Raw genomic sequence first — 23,640 nt, 5'->3', positions numbered from 1 at the left:
ACTCCAAACACTGGATGTTTTGCCTATGGCCATCCTTCATGTTTGACTTAGGGCAGGGAGCATGATGACAGACCACAATCACGACCAATCCTTATCACAGCTCAACATACTCATTTTTTCCACTTGCTGACCTTGGACAATGATCAAGGTGAAGCCACCTGTGCTCACTTTGTCTCTATCAGAGCCACTCAGGCCAACTGTTGTTTTAGGAGACAAGATTGGATTGGTGAACAACACACTCAAGGGTCACCGAGGGCTTGCTGGTTTATGTAGCTTGCTTACAAAACTGCATTTGCCATCTGAAACAGTGGGGGAACTTGCTCCATTTTTCATGTACTGATTTACTCATCTGGAAAGGGTGGTGATGTTAGAAGCTCTGTCAGGCTTCAGCTGCAGGACTTATACCAAAAACAGCAAACAGATCAGGGATGAACAATTAATGCCTCTCTTCAGTCTTTGAACACTGAAGCCAAAGTGATGATTATTATGATTGGGAGATGTGAGGAAATTGGATCCGGAAATGGAATTGAAGATGCAACTGAACAGGTTGAGGGCAAAACTGAGTCAGAGGTATACCCCCCAAACGTGGCCGGAGTTATATTGTCCCATTCAGACTTAAACTCATTAATGGGAATAAACATGATACCCCTGTTCAGCCAGGGTGATTCACTCAAGATCCATTGCCCTCCGAGACACACTGATCTGACCAGCTATTATCCCGTTACAGAGTCAGGTTAATTGCATATTCATATAATGGCCCTGTTCTTTTGTATAAATGGGAGTGGGCAATCAAAAGCTTGCTGAGTTCAAGCCTGGACACCCCAGGGCAGAACCATTGTTTGAGGGGCTGGACAGAGTTTAAAGAGAGAAAAGAATCCTTTGCACAAGCCGGGAGAGAGGTCATGAAAAGCTGCCAGAGAGGCGTTTGAGGAGGGCTGAAGGAGTTACGCCAACAACAGGAATATATTCATTAAATACAAGTATCATTGGGTACCTGCCTGCCCAAGTGAAGCTGAGAGCTGTATGTTCATTTTACATGCTGTTTAATAGAAAATTGTTTGTTGGGGTTAAATACATGTAAGCTGTTCTTATTAGGTTTTTTAAAAATTCTCTTTTGTTCTAATAAAGCTTTGTTTGTTAAAAAAAAAATATATAACCAAGCCCTATATCTTTTCGTACAGTCTTAAAAATGTAAAAAAACGTTGCAGTTCTGGTCCAGTGTCTTAGCCACTGTTGGGATCTGGCTAGGTAGCCGTAACATGATGCATTTAACATGACAAATAAATTGAGTCAAATAGATGTGAAAGTTACTGTCAGAGACAACGTCAGTGATTTGCTTTATTTGTTTATTTACATAAAAGCAATAACAAAGTGGCAGTTTTAAAATAAAAAAGCAAGACCCGCCCTGACAACAGATTCTTGCTTGCACTGTTATTTGTTGTTTCTGCGGCACTGTGGTAGGATCAGGGAGCTGAAGAATCCTCCAGCTTTGCATGTTTTCCAGGGAGTGACAATCCATAGACAATAGAACTCTACTACCAGGGATTGTATTTCAAGTATTTTGCAATGTCATTCCCAGTCCTTTCTTGGAGGCACCTACTTGCTGGAGTATGGGTCCACAGACACCAGCAGATGTCCAAAGGATTTGGTCAACTCGTTGCTCCTGATGTGATCCTAAAAGAAGAGTGTCAGCACTCAACAGGCTGTCAATTATGGAGAGCATCACATGCAAGTCCAATCTTTTTCTCATTTGACATCAACACAAACGTTCTAGCAGGGGTCAATCAATGGACCGTATTCAGGGGTGGAAACTCTGCCGTACTATGGAGTGTAACAGCAATTGTAGCATCACCATTGCCCCCCAGCTGAGAATAGCAGCCAGGAAACCAAAACTTGGACTATGCTACATAGTTAAATATTCCCATCAAGCACAGCCTTTACCTACTACATTAGACCAACCCCTTGGGTTTAAAAGGAGATGGTGTTTAAAGCAATTTGAGAACCACAGTAGCATTTAGTAAATCAGAAAATACAATTGTTTGCTTTTTTCAAAACATTATAAATTAAATATATAGCTTTTTGTCCATTTCATTTTCTACCTTGTTACAAGAAAGTAACAATTAAGAGAAGATAGATGCAACCAGAAACCATATTTAAAACAGAATGGGCTGACTTGAGAAACAGTAAGCTGTCCTCAGTATCATGTTCTCCTGGTAGTGTGACAATCAATGCCCAGATTGCTTACTGGACTACTTTGAATTGCGATAACCATTAAAATACACTGATCAGGCTATTTATATAATCTCATTAGCAGTAGAGAGATCCCTGGAAAACTTCTGTGCAAAAAGGTCACGAGTACACTCCAGGCATATTTAGAAGGCATTTCAGGTAATGAGATATTGTTCAGTCATTAAAGCAAGAAACCCTCTCTCAATTGCCCAAAGACTTAGCATAATTCAGATTCCCAACTACCACCACCTGCTCACAGAAGCTGAATGTCACTGGGGCTGCCCTAAAATACATGACCATTTTGATCAAACCAAGTCACAATGAGACTTTCATTTGTTCCATTTCCTCATGAAGAGACAGATGTTCCTGTTTTTCTCACAGCAACATAAATCTACAACCGCCTGGGTGTGTGGAGTTGAGGCCAGTTTACACCAGCACAACTGACTTTGCAGCAACAACTTTGTTTGTTTAGATGCATGTTCAAAGCTTGAAGTGATCTGGAAATCCAAAATAAAGACTATTTTTATTACTCTACCTTTCAATGTCCCCACTTGGTATGTAACCACATTGGCGTGTGGCCTCTTGTAAGACAGAACCCACATACCAGTCACCACATTTTGGATCTAATTATTCTTTTTATAAATGGATTGATTGTTTCGTATTCAGGTGTCACAAGGCAGAAAGAGCAGGGCTCCAAGACACACAGCACCGAGGCAAAACTTCACATTTAGTACAACTGAGAACAATTTTGAAATGTCCATCATTCCCTTAGAGCCGAGGGTGTTTTTTTTTTTGCTGGGGAAGAATTCTGAGAAACATACAGCTCTGCTTAAATTCATGCAAAAGTAACAGTGGAAGAGCGATCAGATTTCACAAAATTAATCAAGAAATAAGCAATTAATATCTTTATTTACTATTGTGAACGGTGTGATTGTGCAATGTAATCTTGTACATTTAAACACATTAATGACGAGACATTGAATATAATATATTTCCATGGGTGAAGAGTAAGGTGCATGTTGTGTGTTGATGAATTAAGTGATGATTATGGGGTTAGACATAGTATACAGTCTCTGTTGGCTGCCTATCTTTGTCAAGAATATATTCCCTTGGTTCATCGACATCACACCCCAAGCTCTCATTACTTATGAGCTTGATATCTGAAGCAGCAATCTCCAATTGGCTGCCATTAATTGGACTGGGTGAATCACATTCATCATAACTAATGTCAGGCACATCGTCTGACTGACTGTCTGTGCTATCTTCTTCACTTTTTATGCTCTCAGGTTGAGCAAGTGTTACGTCGCATGCTTTGCTTGTGATGCAGTCCCTGTGGTCACTGTTGTAAGAATTGTCCTTCTCTTCACAGCAGAGTCCCTCTACTGACTGAGTGTAAATGTGAAGCGCTTCATCAATGCTGCTCCCAGTGGTTAAACACAAGTGGCTAGGTTTGGTTTCAATGTCAACTTGCACTTCCAGATTATTGCACTCCCTGTAATAAAAATAAATATTAAAATACCTTGCTTGAAGTCCTCTGTTAAAAATTTAGGTTTTCTCTCGGTTATAAGGGTGTAGGCCACTTCCATAAGCAGTCTCAACATCTTAGTTAGGAACATTCCATACTCTGAATATCTAACTGTAACAATCGTAGCCCTTTGTGATCTGAACCATAATTAAGTATCATTTCTTTCCAATTCCTTTGAAGTTGGGCGAGAAAGTTTTGATAAGACAAGATCAGATATGATTCATCAAGCTGCTTTTTTCATCCAAAGCTAAAGTTATGATCAATTTTCACAATCATAAAAACTAACGAAAATGATACACTTCCCCATCACAAGTGTGGCAGGTGGCAGTGGTTAGCACTGCTGCCTCACAGCACTAGGGATCCAGGTTCAATTCTGGTTCTGGGTGACTCTTGCGCAGTTTACATGTTCTTCACATGTCTGCATGGGTTTCTTCCGGGTGAAAAGAGGTGCAGGTTAGATGCATTAGCCATGTTAAATTGCCCCTTAGTGCCCAAAAATGTGGAGGTTAGATGGATTGGCCATGATCAAAGCATGCAGTTACAGGGATAGGGCGGGCGAGTGGGCCGAAGTAGAGGGTTGGTGCAGACTCGATGGACCAAATGGCCACCTTCTGCACTGTAGAGTCTATGGTTTCTAAGTGGCCACTTTGCCTGACTTGAACACGATAACTCCCAACTGCTAACCTGAGCCCAAGTCCCGGTTGTAAATCGTGACTAACCGGTCTCTGTTTTATCACTGGGTTTCTAGCCAGAAGCAAAGGCTGAACAGACCAGTCTTGGTGAGTGTGTGAAACAGATACTTTCCAATAATGTGTACTTTGTTTATTGGCTGCTGGGATAAATTGCTCATCACTTGTAGCTTTAATGAGAGCATCAAAGTTGTCTCTAACATTAATCAACGTTATCTCAAGTGTCTTTTTGTAAAAGTAATACAATTTGCTTTAAAATTACTTTGTTTAAATATAGCTTTTTTCAATCTATTTTTTATAAAATTCCTAAACAAACCACTCGGGCAATTGGTTCAATTCTGAGTGAATTGTGAGCACTGCAGTTTTCAACTCTGTGGAGTGCAGCAATGTTCCAGTTTTTAATCTCTGCTAATGTACCACTGTTCATCTAATAGTGAACAATTTCAATATTTGGAGGAATTGTAGATCAGGTGGATTTTGATACAAAATTCATAATTGGTTTTGTGGTAGGAGACGGAGAGGATGTCAGATGGCTGCTTTAGTGTCTGGAGGCCGGTAATCAGTGGCGTAATCCATGCTGGGCCCCCGATTGTTTGCCATTTATATAAATGACAGATGACTATTTGGGGGTAGGATCAATAAGTTTGCAGATGTCACAAAGATTGGCCGGGTGGTTAACAGTGAGGTTGTGGCGGAGTTCCTGCTGCTGCCGCCTAGGGGGGTGCAGGATAGGGTGCTCTCGGGGACATGGGTCGGTGAGGGGAGGATCTCGGCGATTTATCAGGTGATACAGGAGGGGGAGGAGGCCTCGGTGGAGGAGCTGAAAGCAAAGTGGGAGGAGGAGCTAGGGGAAGAGATTGATGATGGGACGTGGGCGGATGCCCTGGAGAGGGTGAACTCGTCCTCTTCTTGCGCACGGCTCAGCTTAATTCAGCTGAAGGTGCTGCATAGGGCGCACATGACTGGGGCCAGGATGGGCCGGTTCTTTGGGGGGGGGGGGGGAGGACAGGTGCGGGAGGTGTTCGGGAGGCCCGGCGAACCACACCCACATGTTCTGGGCATGTCCGGCGTTGGAGGGGTTTTGGAAGGGGGTGGTGGGGACTTTGTCCAAGGTGGTCGGTTCCAGGGTGGAATCGGGCTGGGGGCTCGCTATCTTTGGGGTAGCATCGGAGCCGGGAGTGCAGGGGGCGAGAGAGGCCGGTACCCTGGCCTTTGCGTCTCTAGTAGCCCAGCGTAGGATTCTTTTACAGTGGAGGGACGCGAAGCCCCCAAGCCCAGAGGCCTGGATCAATGACATGGCCGGGTTCAGCAGGCTGGAAAAGATTAAGTTTGCTCTGAGGGGGTCGGTAACAGGGTTCTTCCGGCGGTGGCAGCCTTTTCTCGATTTCCTGGCGGAGAGGTAGAGGGTGGTCAGTCTCAGCAGCAACCCGGGGCGGGGGGGTTCGGGGATTTAAGGGGGTTTGTTTTTGCGACGGTGAGTTTGCTATTTTTTCTTCTTTTTCTTGTATTGTTATTAGTTATTAATTTATTACTTTGTATTGGGGGGGATTTCTGTTTCTGTTTAGTTTTACACCTTGTTTACTTTAACTGTTGGAAGAAAATTTGTTGTTGAAAAATATGAATAAAAATTATTTTTTTAAAAACAGTGAGGTTGTGTGTCTTGGGTTACAGGAAGATATAGACCGGGTGGTCAAATGGGCGGATAAGTGGCAGATGGAATTTAACCCTGTAAATATGAGGTGCTACACTTTGGAAGGAATAATTTAACAAGGAAGTATACTAGGAAAGGTCTGACACTGGGAAGTTCCGAAGAACAAAGGGACCTTGGCGGGTTTGTCCATAGATGTCTGAAGGCAGAAGGGCAGGTTAATAGGGTGGTGAAAAAGACATATGGGACACTCGTTTTTATCAATCGGGGCATAGATTACATGATGGAGTTGTATAGAACTTTGATAAGGCCACAGCTGGAGTGCTGTGTGCAATTCCAATTGCCACGTAATAGGAAGGATGTGATTGCACTGGAGAGGGGTGCAGAGGCGTTACACCAGGATGTTGTCTGGGATGGAACCTTTGTTATAAAGAGAGGTTGGATAGGCTTGGGTTGTTTTTTCTGGAGTAGAGAAAACGGAGATGCAACAACCTGATTGAGGTGTACAAGATTATGAAGGACATGGACAGGGTGATTAAAGAGCAGGGGCGCAATTCTCCCAACAGGAGTCGAAGTGCCGACGCCGGAGTGAAAACCGAGTGTTTCACTCCGGCGTCGGAGCCCGCTCCCAGCCCCCGATTCTCCCGCCCCCAGGGGGCTAGAGGTGGCATCGCGGCATTTACGCGCGCTGGACCTTGGCGCCGCGTAAAAAGCGGCGCCGCGTAAATGAAGTCACCCGCACATGCGCGGTTGTCGTCCTCCCCGAGTCCACCTTGCAAGAAGATGGCGGATGGATCTTGCGGGGCGACGGAGGAAAGGAGGTCCTCCCTTAGAGAGGTCGGCCCGCCGATCGGTGGGCACCCCATCGAAGGCCCCCCCCCCGGTGCAGGAACCCCCATTTCCCCCCCCCAGCGTTCCTGCGCAGTTCCCGCCGGCAGCGATGAGGTGTGGACGGTGCCGGCGGGAACTGTCGTGTTGGAGCGGCCGCTCGGCCCATCCGGGCCGGAGAATCGGTGCTCGCCTTTTCCAAACGGTGAGCGACGATTCTCCGAGCGGCCAGCCGTGATTCTTGCCGCGCTGGGTTTTTTTTGGGGGGGGGGGGGGGGGGGAATAATGTGCGGGTGCCGGGGCGGCGTGGCGGGACTCGCGGCGCCCCGGCGATTCTCCCACCCGGTGTTGGGGGGGCAGGTGGTGAATTCCGCCCCAGCTGTTCCCCTTAGTTGAAGGGTCAGTCATCAGGGGACACAAGTTCAAAGTGTGGGTTGGCAAGTTGAGGGGAATTGGAGGAAACTTTTTACCCAGAGAGCACTGGAGCGCACTGCCTGGGAGGATGCAGCGCCGGCCCTAGGGTTGCTGGCGCCCCAGGCAAGCTGAACTTCAGCGCCCTTCGGGGGGGGGGGGGGGGGGGGGGGGGGCGAGCCGAGGCGGCGGGGGGGGGGGGGGGGGGGGGGGGCTGGGTCGGGCCGAGGCGGCGGGGGGGGGGGGGGCGGGTCGGGCCGAGGCGGCGGACGGAGGGGGGGCCGCCCTGGGGGAGGGCGGCCACCGCGCATGCGCTGGTTGGCACCGGCCCAGCTGCGCATGCGCGGGACTCGAGTCTTTGGCGCCCCCTAGCACATGGCGCCCCGGGCGACTGCCCCAGTTGCCGGTACCTTGGGCCGGCCCTGGGAGGATGGTAGAGGCAGGATGCCTCACATTCTTTAAAAAGTATCTGGATGAGTACTTGGCACGTCATACCATTCAAGGCTATGGGCCAAGTGCTGACAAGTGGAATTAGGTGGGCAGGTTAGGGTTTTTCATCTGTCAGTGCAGACTCGATGGGCCGAAGGGCCTCTTCTGCCCTGTATATTGTATGATTCTGTGATAGTCTCCATGATATCACAGACTTTGTTTCTTCCTTCCTATCTCTCTACTTGCTTAAAACCGATTACATGTCTAACTTTTTCCAGTTCTGGTAAAAGATCATGAACTTGAAACATTAACTGTTTCTCTCTCCCCAGATGCCATCTGGACTGCTGGGCATTTGTTATTTGACGTTTTCCTAATGAGATGATCAATGATTTATCAATCAACAATATGTTATTAAATGAGCGGCTTTGCAAGAGTAAGATCTTGTAAGATGCGAGAGCAGCACGATGCAAATTTAGGAACTCTACTTAATGGATTTTCTTTGGGCATAAAATTCCTTTTTATTTATTTCCCCCCTCATTCTCTAGGCTCAAACCAGCTGTAATTGGGAAGATAAGCAAGCAACATGTTCCCAGGTCCCTGGTGCTGTTTGTGACAAACCAAAATGAAAGAGAAATGTATTGCCAAAATGAAATGAATCTGATTTACAGTGCTCATTACTTTGAGGATATGGATTAGAAAGCATTAAACTATTTTCAAACAGCTTCAATGTCTATTAGAAGGAGGCTCCTCAGCTAAGGCTCCTCACCTGTCCTGTGGATTGTATGAGCTGATGATCGAACCTGCCATGGCCCTGGTGCTGGCATTATCACTGGTTGCTCCAAGGCTGATGGAATCCTTATTCAAACTGTAGCTTTTTTTAATATCAGCCCGAATATCCAACCTGTAAAATACAGTTTTTTTATAAAGTCATACCAAACTTGAGTTAGTTATCAAGTTCTCTCTTAAATATGAGTAGTTACTTGAAGTTTGGTGCACCGTATTGATTTTTATTCTCCAGGTTCAGCTTTACTGTTGAATGCATTACTGTATCACAAGTAACAGCAACCATTCCTTAAGTTCCCCTTTGTCCAAGCCTCCTGCTGTGTTCAGTCACCAACTTAACCCCGGTAACCCCAACCTGCCCTACAATTGGCATATCTTTGTTCTACAATAAGGGCATGGCAAGAACAGATCATTCAATCCCTTGAAAGGCACCCTTCAGTTGTATTAATACTTAAACCCCAAAGTGACAGATAAACTGTCCATGAAATAGGACAGGAGAAGAATAGATTTATAGCATCACACTTACACTAACTCCAAATGCCATATTAAGATGCTGTCTTTTTTTAATAAATTTAGATTACCCAATTATTTTTTCCAATTAAGGGGCAATTTAGCGTGGCCAATCCACCTACTCTGCACATCTTTGGGTTGTGGGGGCGAAACCCACACAGACACGGGGAGAATGTGCAAACTCCACACGGACAGTGACCCAGAGCCGGGATCGAACCTGGGACCTCAGCGCCGTGAGGCGGTTGTGCTAACCACTAGGCCACCGTGCTGCCCTTCCACTCTTCATTTTGAATGCTGCATTTCAGTGGTGACTACAAGATAGGGCTGTATTTTGTACTTTTAGCGATTTGAAACAGATCTGAAACTGAAAGGGTTCCTGCAAATTTTGATTACAGACATCACGTCATCCTTTGGACCATTTGGGATGGGTTTGTTGCTATTACCTTCCAGTGGAAATGTTGATGTAATAGAACAGTGTGTCTTTTATGTTATACAACATGCTCCAGGAGCTATACATGTGATGGCGTTATGCCATTGATTCATTTACAATTCATTAGCACACAGCGTCTTCAATACAATACAAGGTAGAAAGGAGGTCACCTTGTCTGGAGTGAACGTTAGTCTGGATTGGAACCATGAGATGACCAAGTATTATTTCAGCCTATACTACTGCCCATTTCCCAATTTATTTTACATCTTTACAGACAAAAATGGACTTAAAATGTACCTGCTCTGCTGTCCATTGCTCCCTGATAGTGCCCCTCCAGTTAGCGTGCCTCCTGATAAAGCTGCAAAGCTAGCAGTCTCACTGTAGTTGCTCTGCATTACGCTCACACCATCTATGGGGCTGCCACTGGTGCTCAGAACACTAGTCAATCCTTCGACACTGCTCTCTCCAATACTGGGGTTCTTCAGAGCACGCCACGCATCAGCAACTGAAAGGTCAGGAGGAAATTAGCAGGAGATGGTAAAGACAAGGCACGAAAGGGAGATGAAGAAAACAATCTAATTTATTGAGAATATTGTCAGAAACGTTCCTCATGATTATTTAATGTTTCTTTACTTACCACTTGTCCCTTTCATGAATGCAAAATACAACTAATTCTTAGTGAGACTATTAAGGTTAAATTCTGACCTACTTGATGTGTTATCATTAATTTTAAAAAATAAATTTAAAGTACCCAATTCTTTTTTTCCCCCAATTAAAGGGCAATTTAGTATGGCCAATTCACCTACCCTGCACATCTTTGGGTTGTGGGGGTGAGGCCCATGCAGACATGGGGAAAATGTGCAAACTCCACACAGACAGTGACCCAGGGCTGGGATCGAACCCAGGTCCTTGATGCCGTGAGGCAGCAGCGCTAACCACTGCACCACCCCAATGGCTTATTATCAAGCACATGTAAATTCTCATTCTTCTAATTTGTACAAAACTAACTTATAGTCAGAGCCGCCGCCTTTTTTGCAAGCTTAAGTTAACATTCCTTATTCCAAATTCAGTGGTATTTATTTGATGTAATCAACAACAGCTAGTTTTAACAATTAGTCTACATTCTTTGAGATTGAGGGTCGGGTTTATTGTGAAAAGTAATGTTGGGGAATGCTAGATCAGTTTGTGGTCTACTGTGTACTTATTGCAGTCACTCGGTGAAAAGAAAATGGTTCCATCCCCAGCACATCACAGCTTTTTCAGGTGAGCACATGTGCACACACAGTGGCGAGAATATTGTTATACTGTTATGAACAATGTACGATGTTTAAATTGAATAAATAAGAACTATAAAATAGATTGTTTGAGAGTTTGTGTGTCTGGGAGTCTGGACAGACTCTCAATAAAAAGGTTGGATCTTTTGGGTTTATTGAAAGTCTCATGGTGAGATGTGAGGTGAGAATTATAAAGTGAATACTCAGGAATTTACCAGAAGAAAACCATGTGCAACTGTGCCAGTCCCAAGTCTTTGTACCTCTTCTCTGGTTTACATGTCAGTAGGGATATTGCTGGTGTAAAGGAATTGTGCAAATCTGAAGAATCTTCTTGTACTTGTTCTGAGATTTTTCCAATTATTTTGTCTGGTGTAATATAGTGCATTTTTCTTGTTCGATAAATATGTTATTCTGTGTTAAAGGTTCATCAGCAGTTTCCTGTGAATTTGTTCAGTGACTTTCCTTCATGGTTTCTAAAACAAAGTTAGGGGGCAGGATTCTTGGATCCTGAAGCTAAGTGTTGACAGCGTCGTAAACGCCGGAGCGTTTTACAACGGCGTCAACAGGCCCCTAGGAGCAGCGATCCTGCGCCGCACAGGGGCCAGTACGGCACTGGAGAGCCTCACGCTGCTCCAGCTGCCGATACAGGCGTTAGAACAGGTGCAGCGGGTCCGTGCTACAGCCGGCGCGAGTTCGCGGATGGGTTGCCTTCTCCGCGCTGGCCCCGACGCAACATGGCGGAGAGCTCCAGGGGCCAGACGCGGAGGAACATAGGCACCCACTAGGATAAGACCAGCCGCCAATCGGTAGGCCCCAATCGCGCGGGTAGGACCAATTGAGAATGGCGCCAGCGGGACTCGGCCTAACTCGGCGGGCACTCGGCCCATCGCGCTGGGAGAATCGGCAGCGGGGAAGGGGGGGGGGGGTGGGAGGGAGAACGTTGAGCGGCCCCCGACCAGCGGTGCGCCGATGCCAATTCTCCAGTCACCGGAGAATCGGCGTCAGAACGGCATCGCGTGAATTGGATGGATTAGATGCATGCATACACACACATTGAGCAAACAGATGCACATAGTCAGGTGAGCAAGCATATACACTCTAGTGAGCAACTAAATGCACCACAAAGACAGCTGACACAGATGAGCAAACATGTGTGTATTCTTAGGATTGAGCCTGCTCCACCATTCGATTCGATCATGGCTGATCATTTATCTCAACGCCACTTTCCCAACACATGTAGACACCGGGCGACATACATGCAAACATACTAAACTGGCCGATAAAGCTACAATATGATTGGCTACAATTTCTAATTCATTGCTGAATACGGATTCATTCATCTTAAAGTGACTAACAGATTTATGTCCAAGAGTTACCTGTAATTGGTCCATCGTCTTCATCAAATTCAATCTTCACTCCTTTTCCATTGGCTGTACTGACTCCACAACCACCCCCACGACAAAGTGACACTGGAACCACGCCATAAACATACGCCAACATGATAGGAACTCCGATTCCTTAAAGAAAAATAGACCAGGCCTTAAACATGTCTTGCTGATGAAAAAGCCAAGTTCTAATGCTCTATCATGATGGATTGTTGTAATCAATTAGAGCAGAGCTGATTTTACTTGCTAATTATTTGTATATAAATCATCCTGTATGAACGCAAATACCAACATTCATTTTTAAAATAAATTTTGAGTACCAATTATTGTTTTCCAATTAAGGGGCAATTTAGCGTGGTCAATCCACCTAATCTGGGTTGTGGGGATGAAACCCACACAAATATGGGGAGAATGTGCAAACTCCACACAGATAGTGACCCAGAGCCGGGATTGAACCTGGGACCTTGGCGCCGTGAGACAGCAGTGCTAACCACTGCACCATCGTGCTGTCTCTAAAAAACATTCATAATACCTCTTCAAAATCTTGTTGGCCTTCTGAGATATCCAAACATACCACTGAGAATTTTTTCAAGATAAGGCATTACCATGCTTGGCAATTATAGTTTTTCTTCTTTAAAGTTATTTTTAAAAGTTATAGACTGCAAGAATTCATATTCTACGAACACCAAATAAAAAGTCAGTTTATGAAATGTTGGAGCTCGACATTTACTTCAAATGGAGATGATGAGAGCTAGTTGATTCAGCCCAAATACATGAAAACACAATGAGGTCGCTATTTATTTAGTTATAGCAGACGGTGGTACATTAAGTCCTTTCATCCCGAGAGAAAGGTTAGCCCACCTTATTGGCTCATGATCTGAAGACTGACCAGAAAAAGTTAAGCAAGCCTGCTAATTGGTGAAAAAAAAGTGAACAGGCAAATGAGATTAAGGGATAGGTCAATAGAGATGCATTGGAAGACATTTTTTCTTTAAGTTTGATATTGCCTTTAACTTTTTAGTTAACCACAAATGGTGGGTCCTCCACTTGGAATCTTTCTGAATGTGTATATTCTGAAAGTGGAGGACCCACCATTTGTGGTTAACTAAAATGTTAAAGGCAATATCAAACTGAAAGAAAAAATACATAATCGTGCAAGATGGGTGACAGGTCGGAAAATTGGGCAGAATATAAAGAATAGCAAAAGAATGACAAAAAGATCAACAACAAGAGTCTCTATAGATACTTAAATGAGAAAATTTTACGAAGTGAGCATTGGGCCCACAGAAAGTAAGTCTGGGGAATTAACAATGGAAAATAGGGAGAACGCAGATGAATTCTTTCTTTAAAAATAAATTTAGAGTACCCAATTATTTTTTTCCAATTAAGGGGCAATTTAGCGTGGTCAATCCACCTACCCTACACATCTTTGGGTTGTGGGGGTGAGACCCACACAGAGACGGGGAGAATGTGCAAACTCCCCACTGACATGACCCAGGACCGGGATCGAAGGCAGATGAATTGAACAGCTATTTTGCATTGATTTTCAATATAGGGAATACAGAAAATATCTCAGAAATAGCTGTAAAACAGGAAATGGAAGGGAGAGAGGAACTAAGCAAAATTAGCACCAGGGAAGTTGTACTGAGTAAGTTGTTGGAGCTGTCGGCTGACAAGTCCCCGGCGGGTCGGGTTGGACTTCATCCTTGGGTCTCAAAAAAGTGAGACTAGTGAGATAGTTGATGTGTTGGTTTATCTTCCAAAATTCCCTAGATTTGGGGAAGGTTCCATTAGATTGGAAAATAGCAAATATAGAACATAGAACAGTACAGCACAGAACAGGCCCTTCGGCCCTCGATGTTGTGCCGAGCAATGATCACCCTACTTAAACCCACGTAACCCGTATACCCGTAACCCAACAATCCCCCCATTAACCTTACACTACGGGCAATTTAGCATAGCCAATCCACCTAACCCGCACATCTTTGGACTGTAGCACCTTTATTCATAAAAAGGGTTGGAGACACTGCAAGGAACTACAGGATAATTAGCTTAACATCTGTCATCGGGAAATATGTTATAACAATGCACCTGGAAACTTTCAAGGCAACCAGGCAGTGAATATGGTTTTGCTTGGCCAATTTATTGGAGTTCTTTGAAGGAGTCACATGTACTGCAGATAAAGGGGAACCCATGGATGTACTGTACTTAGATTTGCAGAAGGGACATGATAAGGTGGTACATCAGAGATGATTGCAGAAAATAAAAGGTGGATGGGGGGAAAACATTAACATGGATAGAAGGTTATTTCCTGTTAGCTAGCCAGACAGTTGGCATAAGTGATTTATTTCTAATTGGCAGGACATAATAAGTGGTGTACCACAGGGATCAGTGCTGGGGCATCAACATTTTACAATTTAAAAATGACTTGGTTGAACGGACCGAAGATATGGGGCGAAATTCTCCCCTACCCGGCGGGGCGGGGTGTCCCGGCGTCGGGCCTCCCCAAATGTGCGGAATTCTCCGCACCTTTAGGGGCCAAGCCCAACACATTGAGGGGCTAGGCCCGCGTCAGCACGGTTGGCACCACATCGACTGGCGCCCAAACCGGCTCCAGCGGCCTTTGACACCCGGCGCCCATGCTGACCGAAAGGCCTTCGCCAGTTCGCGCATGCGCCGGTGCGTCAGCTACCGCTGATGTCACCACCGGCGCATGCGCGCTGGGGGATTCTCTTCCGCCTCTGCCATGGTGGAGGCCGTGGCGGAAGAAAAAGAGTGCCCCCACGGCATTTGCCCATCTGCTGATCGGTGGGCCCCGATCACGGGCCTGGCCACCGTGGGGGCACCCCCCAGGGTCCCAGGTACCCGCTCACGCCGCCGATCCCGCCGGCACAGAGGTGGTTCAAACCACGGCGGCGGGAGAGGCTTCTCAGCGGCGGGACTTCGGCCCATCCGGGCCGGAGAATACGGCAGCACAGAAACCTGTAGCCTCCCGCCGACCCCCGCCATTCTCCGAGGCGGGCGGCGGGATTGACGGCACGCCGACTTTTTGCGGGTGGGAACATTCTGGAAATGGCGGGGGCGGGATTTTCAGCGGCCCCGGGCGATTCTCCGACCCTGCTGGGGGGTCGGAGAATTTCGCCCATGGTTGCTAAATTTGCTGATGACACAAAAATAAAAAGGAAAGTAAGTTGTGAAGGGGACAGTAAGGAGGCTACAAAAGGGACATAGATAGGTTACGTGAATGGGCAAAGGTTTGGCAAATTGAGTATAATGTGGGCAAATGTGAAATTGTCCATTTTGGCAAGAAGAATTAAAAAGAGAAGCTTATTGTCTATTGAGAGATTGCAGAGTTGAGAGATGAAGAGGGTTCTGGGTGTCCTGGAGCATGAATCACAAAAGGCTGATATGCAGGTACAAAAAGTAGTTGGGAAAGCTAATAAAATGCTATATTTTATTGCAAGGGGAATGGAATACAAAGTAGGGTGGTTATGATTCAGTAGAAATGAAATGAAATGAAAATGAAAATTGTTTATTGTCACGAGTAGGCTTCAATGAAGTTACTGTGAAAAGCCCCTAGTCGCCACATTCCGGCGCCTGTTCGGGGAGGCTGGTACGGGAATTGAACCGTGCTGCTGGCCTGCCTTGGTCTGCTTTAAAAGCCAGCGATTTAGCCCCGTGTGCTAAACCAGCCCCTGGTTGTACTGGGAACTGGTCAGATATCTGGAGTACTATGTACAGTATTGGTCACCTTATTTAAGGAAGGATGTAAATGTATTAGAAGCAGTTCAGAGAAGGTTTACCAGACCAACACCTGGAATGGGTGAGTCGTCTTTTGAGGAATGTTGGACAGGCTAGGCTTGTATCTGCTGGAGTTTCGCAGAATAAGAGGCAACTTGATCGAAACGTTTAAGATTCTAAGGGATCTTGTCAGGTTGGATGCAGATAGGATGTTTCCTTTTGAGAGAATCTAAAACTAAGGGTTACTGTTTAAAAATAAGGGGTCGTCCATTTAAGACAGAGACGAGGAGAAATGTTTTCTCTCAGAGGGTTTTGAATCTTTGGAAATCTCTTCCTCAAAAGGCAGTGGAAGCAGACTACGAGTACTTTTAAAGCAGTGCTTGATTCTTGATAAGCAATGGAGTGAAAGGTTATCCAGGGTGACATGACAGATTTGTGGCCGCTATTTCCCACACAGGTAATCCTAATTTCACCTGTGCCATCAGCAAAAACAAAGAAAGACAAGGTGATTCCTCCAAAAAGGTGAAGAGATTCGTCAAAGAAGAATATTGAGATTAGAATGCTTAAATTGATACTCCCAAGCAAACCCAAGATGCTAATTCCATATTGAATACTGGTAGAGCTGATGGTTCTCACCATTTCATTTGTGGCGTGCTATATTTGCAATGCAATGATCTAAAGATAGAGATGAAAAGGAATTCTTGGACACAGAGTTCTTGTTTCTCCAACTCAAAAGCAGGGTCAAAGCAGAGAATCTTATTTTAATACCATATTCGTTATCCAGCGTGTAATCTACATGCTGTGAAATGCAATTTCCGCTGCAAATTTAGACCTTACCTACACTGACGGCAGCTATCACAGGAGAAGCAATGACAGACAGGGTAACTGCTCCAGTGATGGCCAGATTTCTTTTGTGCTTTGAAGTTTTCTTTCCTTTGTAGCGACTATGAATCTAAAGAATAAAAGACAGAATTAATTAAGATATTCACCAATCTTCAAAAAGGAATGGGGACGCTCAAGATTCAGAAAAAAGTGCCTCCAACTTTCTCCTATCTTATAATAATCTTTATTGTCACAAGTAGGCTTATATTAACACTGCAATGAAGTTACTGTGAAAAGCCGCTAGTCACCACATTCCGGCGCCTGTTCGGGTTCACCGAGGGAGAATTCAGAATGTCCAAATTACCTAACAAGCATGTCCTTCGGGACTTGTGGGAGGAAACCCACGCAGACACAGGAAGAACGCGAAGACTCCACACAGACAGTGACCCAAGCCAGGAATCGAACCGGCAACACTGGACCTGTGAAGCAACAGTGCTACCCACTGTGCTACCATGCCACCCATCTTGAGGGATAATACTCCTGAAATTGACAGGTTTAGGTTGCACAGTATGGGTCACACTTGGGATAAACAGCATATGATGTAAAATATAATGTGCTTGTTATATTATGGGCATTACAGAAGACATGGGAGCAAAGAACCCTATGCCCCTTTGCAAATTAGCTAGTGTAACTGTTCGGAGTAAAACAAATACACAAGTGCAGAGAGAATCAATGTTTTTTTTCCAATGACCTGCAGGTATTGAAAATAAATGTTAAGCTCAAGCCTCCAAACCTACTGACATAAACTAAAATGCTGAGGTAATTTTCAGTCAAAACCAATTTGATCAGCCTTAGGCCTCTTGCTTAATTAGCCAAACTTAGTCAGAATGGGAAATCTTTGGTTTGGGTCATAAAAATTACTGAAACGGCCGTTAAACCCAATGAACTCCACCCGAGTCTCCTCCCATTCAGTCGATTTCCGCTTAACCCTCCAATGCATCTTCTTATTCCCCCCATCTCTCATGTACTCATCTAATTTCCTTTTGAAAGCATTGAAGCTTGTTGTTTCAACCATTTCCGATGGTACCGAGTTCCATGTTCTGACCACAGAGATAAAAAATAAATCCAATGCGACGTTTGTTTTCAAACTGCATTGCTGACCTGTAATTCTGCTTTTAATGATTGATCACCTGTACCCCTAGATCCCTTTGCTCTGCCACACCGATTGGTTCCTTATTTTCTAAGGTGTACCCAATGTCCTTGCTCCTGGTCGTCACCCAGTAACCCTTTGCAACTGCATGTGTGTACACATTGGGATAAAAACTGGAACAAGTACAACTAGGATAGATCCGCCAGTTAAATATCTTGACAACATTAAATGCCTGCATTGAAACAGTACAATGGTTAATTGGGGAAGTTGCAGAATGACCTGCATTTGTACCCCAGCTCAGTTGGCTGGATGGCTGGTTTGTGATGTCAAGATCGTGAATAATGCAGGTTCAAGTCCTATACCGGATGAGGTTATCCCATCTTCTCAACCTTGCCCCTCACCCGAGGTGTGGTGATCCCCAGGTTAAATCACTACCAGTCAGCTCTCTCTCTCAAAAAGGGCCTATGGTCTTCGGGAACTATGGTGGCCTACTTACTTTATTAAATGCTGGAACAGATTAGGAGGGTTGAATGATCAACCCTTACTCCTATTGCTTATGTTCAATAATTGTTACAGTGAGGTATCAGAGAATGTTACAGCCAGGAAAGACCATTGTTACAAGCTGCTAGAAGATATACTTTATATTAATCATGCTTACCTTCCGACCAACATAAACTGGGATCCCAATAATCATGGCTGGAACAGCAATTCCAGCAATGAGAGAAATGCCCACGGGAGCACCAATCAGTGTGCCAAGCTGCCAAAGAATTTTCTTCTTCTTGCTCCATGGCTTCTTCCCCCAAAACGTGCAACCAGAAGGGCTGGAAGTGACAACAGAAGGCAGTCAGGGATTGTTACCACAAGAGAAGAACATCAAGGCATCACAGGATTCACCTCATGCCACTAGATGGCGACATTACTACAGAAGGAGGACAATACATGACCCCTGATATATGCGTTCTAAGTACATCCAAAGTTACAAGCATAAATAGAAATGGCAAAATACTACAGGTGGCGGAAATTTGAAATACAAGAAGAAATTGCTGGGAAAACGCAGCAGGTCAGGCAGCATCTGAGTTCAAGTTTCAAGCTTTAGGCATTTTGTACTCCCTGCTCAGAACAAGAAGGAATTTAGCACGTGTGTAATAAACACTACCAAACAGCTACAGATTTATTAATAAACATTACCAAACAGCTACAGATTTATTTTACTACTGGTGAATTTCTACAGATTGAAAAGGGAAACTACCGAACTGTCAGCTCTTACTACCCAGTGGAATTGTGAAAGTGATGTTATAGCTGCGCCCCCCAAGCTTTAAACAAGACATAACAGGTGGACTTCATCTCATGTGGAGTCAAGCTACAGCCACTTTAGACTATAGTGGATGAGAGACTAGAAAGGTCAGTTTTTAAGGATTGGACTGACATTTGCAGCATTCTACTGAACTCTCCACGATTCTCCGCAACGGCCGACGCCGGAGTGAAACCCGGAGTGTTTCACTCCGGCGTCGGAGGCCGCTCCTCGCCCCCTATTCTCCCCCCCCCCCCCCCCCGGGGGCTAGGAGCGGCGTTGCGAGAAACTCGGCTGCCGGGCCTTGACACTTGCATCAAAGCTGCACGCCGAGAATGACGCGGCCGGCGGTGCCTAAGTGACGTCAGCCGCGCATGCGCGGTTGCAGTCTTCCCCTCCGCTGCCCCGCAAGACGTGGCGGCTTGATCTTGCGGGGCGGCGGAGGGAAAAGAGGTCGGCACCGATCGCGGGCCAGTCACCTCACGAGCACGCCCGTGGTGCTCGATCCTCTCTCCGCCCCCCACAGGCCGCACACTTAACTGTCGCGTGATATTCACGCCGGCAGCAACCAGGTGTGGTTGCCGCCGGCGTGAACCCGTCTGGGTCGTCAGGCCGCTCGGCCCATCTGGGCCAGAGAATCGCCGGGAAAAACGGCGAGCGCCGATTCTCCGAGCGGCGTGTCGCCCGGGGGGGGGGGGCCAGAGTGGCCCTCCCACGATTCTCCCACCCAGCGTGGGGAGCAGAGAATCGCGCACTTAGTGTGACGCTGGTGCCAAAATGTAATAAAAATGGATGTGAAAATCGTGTCGCCTCCCCAGCTCATCCTCTCTCAAGACCAGAGACATCAGCTTTTTGTTTCAAGCAATTTTCATTCCTGTGGGCAGTGGTTTAGATCAGCTAAGATTCTACATGCAGCACAGGCCTTTGGTGCTCAAATGGCAACCGTCATGTCCAAATATGTCAATGAATCTCAATGGGTTATTTAAATGGTGGACAGGGAGCTCACAGAAACAATTCCTGGCCACTGTGATTGGGAGCATGACTTTGCTCCAAAAGCCGTGAATGGAGTCTTTTTTTTTCTTTATGCTTATTTTTTAAATTTAGGGTACCCAATTTTTTTTTTTCCAATTAAGGGGCAATTTGATGTGACCAACCCACCTATCCTGCACATCTTGTGAGGGCAAGGTCCACGCAGACACGGGGAGAATATGCAAACTCCACATGGACAGTGATATGGGGCTGGGATCAAACTTGGGACCTCGGCGCCGCGAAGCAGCAGTGCTAATTACTGGGCCATTGTGCCCCCCCTCCCCCCATGAATTGTGCCCCATTATAAATGTTCCTACTGGTGCTCCATGTGGGATAAGCAAACAGAGCAGGGAGCAAGAAACCAGGGAATTCTAGGGCTTTCTTGATCTGAATAAACTGTTCCAGGACATCAAACTAAGAGACACAGTAAGTTGGGTAGATGGGACTAAGAAATTACAAAGGGAGGTGGACAGATTCCGTGATTAGGATAAACAGTGGCAGGTGAAGCTCAACATGGAGGAGGAGTATGAAGTCATCCACTGTGGATCCAAGAATGACAAATCAGGATAATTCCTAAATGGAGAGAAACCAGGAGCTCTGGAAGACTGAAAGGATGTGGGTGTCCATTAACAGAAATCATTACGTACTGGTGGGCAGAAACAAAACAAATATACTAATGGAATGTTGACCTTTTATGTTGAGGGGATAATAAATTATACTTCCGTTACACAGACCTTCATTCAGACCCCATGTGGAGTACAGCAGGTTTTCCTTTGTTATGCATTTTACATAAAATTGCATAACATTCACTCTCTGAGTCATACATCATGCAAACCTTTCTAATAATAAGTGATTGTTTTTTCACCCCCAGCTCCCCCCAAAGGGTTACAAAATCAAGAACACAGCTTCCAAACCTTCCAAGAACCTGGCTCTTACCTGAGATAATGGAGGTCGGAGATCTCCTTCATGCAAAGCCAGCAGAATTCACAGCCACAAACAGCACAGGTCATGTGATTACAGCTCCCATCGTTCATTTTAATGATGTAGGCTCCACATCGTGGGCATGGCTTGATATCATCAGCTAATAAGAAAACATCAAAGAAGTGAATGACTAGCCTTTGAATAGTTTATCAAATCTAAATACAAGGTAAAAGGGCATAAAACGCAAATCCTATTATATATTCTCTGTACCATCTACGATACCTTAACTGGTTTCCAATTGGATACAGTTGATAAAATCACGCTATTGAGAGACAGTAAAATGCACTCAACAGTAAGTTTACATAAAACTTAAAAAATAAACATTTGAAGGTGAAGCTATGAAGAAAATGGAACAATATTTCAAGTCTCAACAGTGCTACAGTATTCGTTCATGTTGATGAATACAAATTCCTAACGAATTTGTTGGCAGTTAGGCAGTACACATTTGGATATTGAGGATTGAGCCTGAAGATTGGGAGCTTTTTTTTTTCCAGAATTCAGCAAAGGAGGACCAATAAACTGATAAAGAAAGGGAAAATAGTGTAGGAGTGTAAACTGACAAAAAACATAGAAATCAACAGTAAAAGCTTCTATAGGTACTTAAAAAGAAAAAGATTGGGCAGCATGGTGGCACAGTGGGTTAGCACTGTGGCCTCACGGCACCGAGGCCCCAGGTTCGATCCCAGCTCCCTGCGCACAACCCAAAAGTGTGCAAGCTAGGTGGATTGGCCATGCTAAATTGCCCCTTAATTGGAATTTTAAAAATGAATTGGGTACTCTAAAATTGTTTTAAAAAGGAAAAGATTAGCTAAGGCACATGTGGGCCCATTAGAGTCAGAGACAGGAGAAATTATAATGAGGAATAAGTAAATTGCAGAGAAACTAAACAAATATCTGTCTTTGCAGAGAAAGATACCAAAAACTTCCCCAAATACTAGAGAACCAAGGGAACAGCGGGAGTGAGTAACTGAAAGTAAGTAGTATTAGGGAGAAATTAATGGGTTTGAAAGGTGATAAATCGTCTGGACCTAATTATTTGCTACCCACAGTGTTGAATCTACAAGATGCACTGCAGCAATTTACCAAGACTCCTTTGTCAGCACCTTCCAAATCCAAGACCTCTACCACCTAAAAAGGCAAGGGCAGCAGATTCATGGGAACACCACCTCCTACAAGTGCCCCATTCTGACTAGGAAATATATCGCCGTTCCTTCACTGTCGCTGGGTCAAATGTCTCAAACCCTCTCCCTAACAGTGCTGTGGGAGTTCCTGCACCACATGGCTTGTACCACATGGAAGCCACCACCTTCTCATGGGCAATGCAAATGCAGGCCCAGCCAGCGATGTCCACATCCCATTAAAATAAAAAAAAGGAAAGAGGTGGCTGTCGAGATAGTGGATGCATTGGTGGTTACCTTCCTAAGATTCTATAGATTCTGCAAAGGTTCCTGCAGATTGGAAGGTAGTAGATGTGACCCCAGGGGATTTCCACAGTAACTTCATTGCAGTGTTAATGTAAGCCTACTTGTGATACTAATAAAGATGATTATTATTTCAGAAAGGAAGAAGAGAGTAATTGGGAAACTACAGATCTGTAAGCTGATGCCAGCAGTAGGGAAAATGCTGGAATACAATATAAAAGGTGTGATCCCTGAACACTTAGAAAATAATGACAAGATTGGGAAGAGACTGTCATAATATATACCAATATATCATGGTGCAGACACACACTGATGGACACACACAGGGACCAATCAACATGTACAAACACCGCAGCCAATCACCAGTTAGAATACACACACTATAAAGGCAGAGGGCACCACGGTTCCCGCTCATTCTGGTTGCTGCCTCTGAGTGTAACAGGAACTTATTCAGCCCAGCACAGACTCACACCACGTGCTGAGAGAATCAACTGGTTCGGACAAGGCTTAGGTCTCTAGTTCAAGTTAGCATTATTTAGACCCACAGTCATTGTGTGTTAGTTAGTTAGAAGTAGTTAATAAAATTGAGTTGAACCTTCATCCGTGTTGGAAGTGTCTGTTCATCTCTCAAGCCTACACAAGCCAACACAACAGAGACAGCATGGATTTATAGAAGGGAAATTATGTCTGACAAATATGGTGGGAGATTTTACGGTTGTAACCAGCAGAATAAGGGGAAACCTGCGGATTTTGTGTATTTCAATTGTCAGAAGGCTTTTGAGAGGCTAGTAAACAAAATTAGGAAGCATGGGATTGGAGGTAATATACGGGGTGGCATGGTAGCACAGTGGCCTCGAAGCGGTAGCGACCTGGGTTCTATTCTGACCTTGGGCGACAGTGTCTGTGTGTAGTTTACACGTTCTTCACATGTCTCCGTGGGTTTCCTCCGGGTGCTCCGGTTTCCTCCCACAGTCCAAAGATGTGCAGGTTAGGTGGATTGGCCACGCCATATTGCCCGAAGTGTCCAAAAGGTTAGGTGGAGTTACGGGGAAAAGGGTGGGTGA

The 23,640-nt window shown here is 45.2% G+C and overlaps 1 protein-coding gene across 3 annotated transcripts in view; it reads right to left on the bottom strand.

Moving 5' to 3' along the window:
- Nucleotides 1-1,332: 1,332 nt before the first annotated feature.
- The window catches only part of rnf19b (ring finger protein 19B), a 271,584-nt gene continuing 249,276 nt past the window's right edge, over nt 1,333-23,640 (bottom strand). For all 3 annotated transcript variants that reach the window (XM_038797518.1, XM_038797499.1, XM_038797508.1), the window contains 7 exons: nt 21,111-21,255; nt 18,513-18,675; nt 16,720-16,834; nt 12,133-12,273; nt 9,780-9,987; nt 8,526-8,660; nt 1,333-3,721 (listed from right to left, as the gene is read on the bottom strand). In XM_038797518.1, the coding sequence (XP_038653446.1) occupies nt 3,283-3,721; nt 8,526-8,660; nt 9,780-9,987; nt 12,133-12,273; nt 16,720-16,834; nt 18,513-18,675; nt 21,111-21,255 (1,346 nt within the window). In that variant the 3' untranslated portion in view covers nt 1,333-3,282. The remainder of the gene's footprint in view (nt 3,722-8,525; nt 8,661-9,779; nt 9,988-12,132; nt 12,274-16,719; nt 16,835-18,512; nt 18,676-21,110; nt 21,256-23,640) is intronic.

This window comes from Scyliorhinus canicula, chromosome 1 (genome assembly GCF_902713615.1).
Source record: "Scyliorhinus canicula chromosome 1, sScyCan1.1, whole genome shotgun sequence".
Taxonomy (NCBI): domain Eukaryota; kingdom Metazoa; phylum Chordata; class Chondrichthyes; order Carcharhiniformes; family Scyliorhinidae; genus Scyliorhinus; species Scyliorhinus canicula.
Note: the sequence above shows the minus strand (reverse complement) of the source record. Positions and strands in the feature narration are given on the sequence as shown.